Source organism: Corapipo altera, unplaced genomic scaffold (assembly GCF_003945725.1).
Source record: "Corapipo altera isolate COAL_440 unplaced genomic scaffold, ASM394572v1 54, whole genome shotgun sequence".
NCBI classification, from domain to species: Eukaryota; Metazoa; Chordata; class Aves; order Passeriformes; family Pipridae; genus Corapipo; species Corapipo altera.
The window spans coordinates 542,870-550,866 of NW_020884902.1; the positions used below are offsets into that span (position 1 = coordinate 542,870).

Here is a 7,997-nt window from a genome sequence, read left to right on the forward strand (position 1 = left end):
ACAGGGACATGGAGACACACACGGACACAGGGATATAAGGACACAGGGATAACACACGGATACACACAGGGACACACAGACGCAGGGACACACAGACACGGCGATTAGGACACAGCAGCAGCACGCAGACACAGAATCACTGAATCACAGAATCGATCAGGTTGGAAGAGATGCCATGCCACAGGATTGTATCCAGATGGTTCTGAGATATCTCCAGTGAGGGAGACACCACAACCTTTCTGGTCAATCTGTTCCAGTGCACGGTCACTTGCACAAAAAAGTTTTTCCTCATGTTCAGGTGGAACTTTGTGCATCTCTTTCTGCCTGTTTCCTCTTGTCCTAGTGGTTGGCACCACCAAGAACAGCCTGGCTCCACCTTCTTGGCATCCCCCATTTTGACACTTACAGGCACTGATCAGGACACACGGGGTACCCAGGGCTGGTGCCCACACTCAGGGCCCGCACACCGGGAGGTGCTGCTGCCCTTGGGGTGTCTGCACAACCCCAGGGCTGGGGAGCGTGTGGGCCTCGTGTGTGGGTGGCACTCCTGTACACACCCGAGGGTTTTGCACTTGCAAGGTATCCCACACGTGCTTTGCGCTGGGGACGTTTGGTGGCACATGGCAGGACAGGCCACAGCTGTGCTGTGGTGTCCCTGGGCCCCTCTCTGTGCTACCGTGTGGAGATGCCCCTGGCACTGTGTGTTTGGCAGAGCAACCCAAGTTTGTCACAGTTCCTGTGGCACATTGAGGAAGGCAGTATGGTGTCCAGAGGGGTCAGGCATCGCGGGGTTCTGCTGCTAAGCGAAACACTCCTGTTTCTCAGCAGGACCTGCCTATCCCAATTCCCAGTGGTATCCAGGGGCAGTGGCTGCCCCTCAAGTGGGGCTGCAGGTTTGCACCCCGGGGGCTCAGTGCCTGCACAGCCCCCCTGCCTGTGGCAGCATAGGGGATGAGGGTTACAGCAGCACCGTCCATGTGAGGAGGAAGATAGGGACCTGAGGAAACACCGATGAAATAATCTACCCTCAAAATCTGACACGCTTGGGAGCCACCGTGCAGCTGTTGGTATCCTGGTGTGTCCATCACCCTTACAGCCTGAGGATGAGGGTGGAGTGCTTGATTCTGTGTCACAGGAACTGTGGCATTAGGATTTGAAAGTTTAAAGGGATAATGACTTAAATATGGCAATTGTTTCTGATCCCTCCTGTCTCAGCCTCCTCCAGCTAGTGAGATTAGTGCCATACTGACTCCCTGCTCAGCCCCTGTAGCCCTCCCAGGGCAAGAAAGCTCTCTGCAGCACACCCACACCACCAGGGTCCCACCAGCGTGTAGAATGTTTCCAGCAGATTTACAACATTCTACATCCACATAGCTGTTTCTTCATGCCAGTAAAAGCAGCAGGAGCTGAGTGTCACTGCCCCCCAAAGCCACAATGCACGTTTGCTGGCACGGCTCAGGCAATGGGGGGGTGCCCACACATCCAACCCCAGAGAGCTGGAAAGAGCTCCAGGCTCCTGGAGCAAACCAGTTCACTTCAGCCATGGTTGTTATGTTGCATTGCCTTCCTGCTCTGGCAGTGCCACGACCTCAGAGGAGGTCATGCTGAGCCCTCCTGCCTGCTCACAAAGGCCACGCAGCTGGGAAGGTACAAAAGCCCTGAAGCAGGTATTTTTGTTTCATTTTTAATGAGTTGCATGAATGCTATTCAAGCAGAGTTGTCCTGGTGCCTGGTGAACACCTGCCAGGGCAGATGCAGTGCCAGCGGGCACCCGGCACTTGGAACAGCAGGGAGCAGGGTGTCAGGCAGAGCCTGCTGTCTCTCCAAGTTCAGGGAAAAGCCTCTGGAAGAGAAAACAAGGGAGCAGACCCATCTCTTTCTGTCTGCTTACAAGTATAGTCAGGGCTGACCTCTTAGAAGTGCAGGACCGGATTCCCTAGAGGCGAGAGAGGACACATATAGACACCTGGGATGGAGTGATGCTGAGTTTCTGGACATTTTTAGACTTAAAATACAAAGGGCCAGATCTGATTTCTAGCAAGGAGGTCTGCTGACTTAGCAGCAGCATATGTCTACAGCCTTGCACTGGGAAACTTTCAAGGCCACAGTGTCAGTTCCCAGGCTGCAGGACCAACCCACCACGTCTGCATATTGCTGCTGCTAAGGCAGTGCCAACAGACACTGTAGATTCCTAGCAGGCCCAGAAACATCAAGACAAAAATGGGGAAAACACCTGGAGCTGTGTGATAAATGATTTTTTCCCAGGACTAATACTTGCACATCACATCTCATACCCTTTTCCATCCATGTACTGGAGGACTCACAGCAACAGCAGAGGTTCATGTCTGCACTTCAGGGTTTCTTTTCTTCATCCATTAGCATTGCCTCAATTGCAAAAGTCAGAGCAAGGCAAAAAGAAAAGGGGAAGAGTGATAGAGGGAATGACAGGAAAGAGTAACTCTGGGCTGGCAAACTATAGTTAGCAAAGAGGTTATTAAATTTCTCAATTACATAGAGAAATTCTAATGGATAATAAAGCAAGCAACAAAGTTCATCGCTGGTCTGGTGCTGTGTCACTGTGTGCTGGGAGTTACATCTCAGCAGGGCAGTTGACTTGATCAGTGGGAATCATTTTGTCGGTGTCGATCTTGTAGGACTGGAGAACACTCTTCAGGTGCTCCACGGTTTCTGGGTGCAGTTCAGGAGCTCTTGATAAAATCCAGGCGTAGTCCATATGGAAGAGCCAGAGGATGTTAGTGCAGGAGTAAACCAGTGAGTAGTTTTCATAGTCGGTGGAGACAACCCAGTAAGGGGCAGCAGGCATGACTGGGAGAGAGAAGAGTGCTGTGAGTGTGATGAAAAACCGACTCTGGATGGCTCTGCAGCACTACAGCCACAGCTCCTGGGGCTGTTCCCACTTTGGCTGCTCCATAATTGTGGTCAGTACAGGGAACTATAATTTATACAAGCCTACCAGGACTCCTTGTTCTGCCCAGATAAACTCCAGAGAACCACAAAGCCCTGACTAGGAAGGACTTGCTGGAAAGTTAACACTATGACCTGAACAGCTCACCTGGGCCACTGAAAGCCAGCCCAGCTCATACACGTGTGAGGGTTCTTGCTGGTGGGAAGGAGCTGACACTGGTAATCCAAGGAGCACAAACCACCACCCACTGCCACGGGGAGCCCTGGCTCGTGGAGCCAGCTGGAGCCCAGCAGTGGGAATCAGTATAGCTCAGCCCATCCCAGCTAAGCCAAATTTCCTTCTCCGTCAGGCAGCTACACCCAAAGCATCTGCTCTGATGATGGGCAGCTACTCCAGCTTCAAACCACCAGGTGGAAAGCAAAGGGGGGTCCAGCAGGCAGGTGTAAGTGCCCTGGGATTTATTTCTGATGCCCTTAGGAGTGCCAGGCACTGTTCTCTGGGGTTCACGTCTGGTGAAGGTGGTTGGGGCTACACATGCTGCAACTGAAATGGCTGTGGGTGATGCCTTCGCAGCACAGAATGAAGTCTGGCCGTGCTCATGAACAATCATTGTATCTCCTTTGCAAGTACCCCCGTTCCACCCATATCTGCAAATAAACCTTCTGTGAGGGAGGGCTGTGAAACAGCCAAGGAAAAGGTGTGAGGGAGCAGAATAAAAAGGGAGACTGATGCTCACTTTCCAAAGTGTTGCTGCAGACAGAGGAAAGTGCTGTGTAACACAAATAAAATGCACTGCACCTCAGCAGGCCCCTGTCAAGTGTTACAGTGACAAGGGAAGGAAAAAGCAAATAAAAACATTTTAAGGGTTGTTAAAAGGCACTTATAAGTAGAGGCAGAGTGGGCTACTAGCTCTACCGCTGTGTGCGGAGAAACAAGCCTATTCCTGGTCCTTACAGTGGCTGTGGGGCTGCCTCCCCCACCTCCTCTCCTCCCTGTCCCCATCTGTGAAATGACCTGGAGGAACAGTAATGCGGCTGATCTTCCTTGCTTTGAGATCAGCTGGTGATGAGAGCTCCACCACTGAGTGGGCTGTTGCTGTAAATGGCATATCAGTATCACCAAACCACTGCCTGCTGGTCCCAAAGTCTGTCCTAACCCTTTGCTACTGCCCCATTGTGCCGTGCTGAAGTCACCAGGAGAGCTTCACCCCTTGCTTTGCTGTCTCTGACCCCTGATGCCGTGGCAGCAGTGCCTGCTTCGTGCTGCCCGTGGTGGTGCTCAGACCACAGCACAGCCGTGGCCACGGGCACCGGGAGCCTCCCCACCACACACTTACACCAGTTAAAGCGGACGCCCAGCTTGGCCGGCTGCTTTACATCCATGTGCATGAGCTCTCCTTCAGCTTCATTGACTTTGCCATTGGAACTAGGGGGAGAATGACAAAGGTGAGAAATAAAGTCAGGAGAGTGGGAAATAATTGTGGTTTTTTGCTTCCACTGAATCATCCCTCCTGACACATCCACTGTCAGGAGGTGGCTGAAACAGGTACTAGTGAACCTCAGCATTCCTGGAGGGACAGCTCACCCCTGAGGATGAGCTGCACCCAGGGCACAGCAGATCCTGGGCCAGGTGCAGCAGGTCAAATGGTGTCCCAGGTCAAACCACCTCAGCAGCCCAGGCTGCCTCTCTCCAAGTGCCCCTGCAAGTGTGGTGTCCTTTGGTGCCAGGGTGACAACGACAGACAATACGGAGAGCAAGACCTCTCTGTATGGGATGGGAGGATCCCAGTACTGATTTTGGATGTGCCAGGGAGCAGCTCAAGTCCTACTAGTTGTGGAAGGCATATGTTCACATCTGTTTATTTACCTGCGTTTTTTCCAGGTCACTGCACATTCCTCCTCACACAAATTACCTGTACCTGCATGGTGAGCCAAGGTTTGTTTGGCTGCTGGTTTGGAGCACTGCCCTGCTGGCAGCAAGCCCTATGACTTGGGCTGCCTATCTTATAATTTCATTTTCCTCTGTATGCCTCAAGACCTGGACGCTGCCTGAAGGGCAGGAAAGTTTCCCGCTTCCCTGTGAAACAGGAACAGCCAAGGAGGCAAAAGCAAATCCTGTCAGCAGCAGAGGTCAAGGGGCTGATACTGTAGGGATGCACAGTGCAAACTGACCCAAAACATTCCTGATATTCCAGGGTTCTGAGCTGCTGCAGTGGGCACAGCAATGGTTGAGTTAACGTCCCACAGATCAATGCAGGCGCGAATGAATGTCCAGCTGTTTGCCAGGCGCTGCCCCAGCAGTGGAGCTGCTGAGACAGTGCTGGGCAGTCAGTGAGAGGCAAGGATGCTGCTCTCTCCGGACACAAGGGATGTGTTCCTACATTGTTGTTGTTATTGTGAGGCAGAACAAAGTGCCCTTGCCATGCCAGGAGCACAGGGGACAGTGCTGCGTTCACTGCTCTCTCCCTCTCATTCATTCAGCCCCTCACAGCAGCAGCCCATGACAGCCAGGACTGGTGATGGAAACAGATGAATTCTGCATCTGTCCCTGCAAAAATCCAGGAGGGCTCAGGATAATTATAACCTCTCAACTGTAATAAAGGGAAAAACATTCACTTGGCTACTGTTTTAAACTGATAACGATTGCTGATCCCCTTACACAGCAGTTATTACCTGTGCAAGGTAAATGCTCCAGAAAACAGCTGACAAATATTTAAGTAAAACTGACCCAGATGTTTCACTTTCCCTACCATTTTTCACTGAGTCCCTTTATTCTGGAACAGAGAAGAGCACAGGGCATAAGCACTTCTCAGCATGCAGGAGCACAAGGTGGTGGCTGCCATCCCATAACCCTGGGACAGGATCCAGGGCATCCAGCTTCTTAGCCATCACTGGGGATCACAGACTGGCCAGGGGGTAGACCCAGGCTATTTCATAATGAAGTCACCACGTGCTCTTGGTCTGTTTTCTCACCATTCACCTTGGACAATGAGACAGAGACTTGGTGACCCCCAAGGAAGCACTGGTAGGAACTAGAGACCAACATCTCTGCTGTAACCGCAGCAAAGCCCCTTATCCCAGCAGACCTACTGCGATCCCTCTGCACCCCCAGACACAGAAATGGGCAATTTAGAGAAAAATAAGCACCCATAACAGCAAGAGAGGTGACAGAAGTGCCATTGCTGCAGTGAAAATGTGGCCCGAACGCAAACACTTACAGCATCTCCTTGTTGATCACCTTGAACTTCCCATTCTCCTTCAATGAGTAATTTGCCTGGATGCAGCTTCCTTTCTCAAAAGTTGAGGGCAGCTTCTCTATCTCATACCATTTCCCCAAATACTGGCAGAAGAAAGTTTAAAGAGATGCTTTTAGCATGAGTGGGCTGAGACAGAGCAGCCCAGCTCATTTGCCAGCACAGTTTTTGCCCCTCTGTGGCACGGGAGGGGTTGGCAGAGGCACAGACCTTCCCTGGCAGCTCCAGCACAAGGCATTGAGACTGGACCTGCCAACTCCCCTATGCATCCAGGGAGTTTGCCATCAGTCTCATACCCCCTTAGCCTAACTTAATACCCCCTGAAAGACTGTTAGAAAACTTTTCACACCTTCTCGATATCGAAGTCTTCTTGGACTGATGGATCTGGGCATGGTCCTATATGAAACATCTGGCTTTTCCCAAAGCTGAAGACACTCAGTAGCACTGAGAGCCGCACTGCTGTGCCCAGCATGGCTGCAGTGGGATGCAGGTAGCAAACAGACCTGAGGAGAAGGAAAATAGCTGAGCTGGGGCCTCCCTGGAGCAGAACTTTGTGTGAAATATGGCATGAAAATTAGGATGTGTGCAGCAGAACACATCAGTGGCACAGCAAGGAGGAAAGAATCAGGAGAAAAGCACAAAGGCACTGTGCCAGAAGAGTGCCCAGCCCAAAATGGCCTTAAGCCCTGCCAGTGCTCAGGCTATGCCTAACAGCTGTGCAGAAAACCAGGTGAGTCTGGTGAGAGCACTTGTACTCGTCACCTACATGTGACACCCAGCAAGATAAACGCCCGAGAACACACAGGAGCATCATTGCCTGTCCAATGCTGAGGCAAAGGGAAATGAAGAGATGTTTGCTTTAAAATGCTGGAGCACAAGGAATGTGATCCAGAACTGGCACATAGCTGGGACCCTGGGATATGGAAGCTGGCAGTGTACACCTGCAGGAACCTGCATGGCAGGAGAGACATCCCCATGGATGCCAGGGCTGCCTGACACTGCAAGGTGGTGGGAGAGACAGCGCAGCTGCCTCTGGAGGAGTCACTGTGTGCAAAGACATACATAGTACTGCAGGATGGGGAAGTTGGTAAAGATTCAAATCAGCACCAAATGCAACATGAACCAATCCCCAAAAGCATGGTGTGATGAGGGAAAGGACAGGGTTTCCTGCAGAGCAGAAGCAGGAGCTGTGCTGCTCATACCCAAGCAGCCCCTGGATCCAGGATGCTGCCCAAGTGCTTTGGGTTCTGCTCAGACAGGTTGGCATGAGCAGAAGCACAGGGCTGCTCTGCTTCTCTGGCTAGAAAGTCCTCTGCAGGAGCAGCGGTAACATTTTCCCCAAGTTTAAAAGAAAAGCTCAGTCTGTCTCCAGCAGCAGGAATGAGTCCCACTGCAGACAAACATTTCCCATTTTGAATCTCTCAGTTCAGAAACATACCTTGTGAATGAGGAGGAGTGATGCTCTGCAGAGGACCAGGACTGCAAGGAACAGCTCTGTGGTGAGCTCTCCGCTTCGCTTTATAAGTGTGCTGGGATCATCATTATTCAGCAGTGGCACAGGCCACTCCCTGGTCCTCAACGTGTTTAGGTTTTTTGGCAGGCCAGTCAGCTGCCTTAGATCTGCAGCTGGAACGAAGCTGGAGATGGGCTGCAACTTGGCTGCTCACCCAGGCAAACAAAGGCACCTCACGTGTCTGGGTATCGCCCCACAGCTGCAGAGCTCTCTGCCTTTCAGCTGCTCACAAGAGCCTCAGGCCTGGGTGCAGATGGCAGAGGAAGGGGAGAAGTGCCACAGCCTTTGAGAGGGGCTGGGGACAG

The 7,997-nt window shown here is 51.9% G+C and overlaps 1 protein-coding gene across 1 annotated transcript; it reads right to left on the reverse strand.

The window, feature by feature from the left end:
• Positions 1-1,668: 1,668 nt before the first annotated feature.
• On the reverse strand, positions 1,669-7,714 carry APOD (apolipoprotein D). Its single transcript, XM_027650613.1, has 5 exons — positions 7,618-7,714; positions 6,529-6,682; positions 6,144-6,265; positions 4,263-4,351; positions 1,669-2,826 (listed from the first exon to the last, which is right to left on the reverse strand). The coding sequence occupies exons 2-5, from the start codon at positions 6,649-6,651 to the stop codon at positions 2,591-2,593; spliced, it is 570 nt and encodes a 189-aa protein (XP_027506414.1). The 5' UTR covers positions 6,652-6,682; positions 7,618-7,714; the 3' UTR covers positions 1,669-2,590.
• Positions 7,715-7,997: the final 283 nt, after the last annotated feature.

What these genes read in the sequence shown, in the direction of transcription:
- APOD (XM_027650613.1), bottom strand. Translation starts at nt 6,651, where the DNA reads ATGCTGGGCACAGCAGTGCGGCTCTCAGTGCTACTGAGTGTCTTCAGC. An exon ending in AAGACTTCGATATCGAGAAG is followed by an intron (nt 6,266 to 6,528) that starts GTGTGAAAAGTT and finishes TTCTTCTGCCAG; the next exon opens with TATTTGGGGAAATGGTATGA. An exon ending in GGGCGTCCGCTTTAACTGGT is followed by an intron (nt 2,827 to 4,262) that starts GTAAGTGTGTGG and finishes TCTCTCTCCCAG; the next exon opens with TCATGCCTGCTGCCCCTTAC.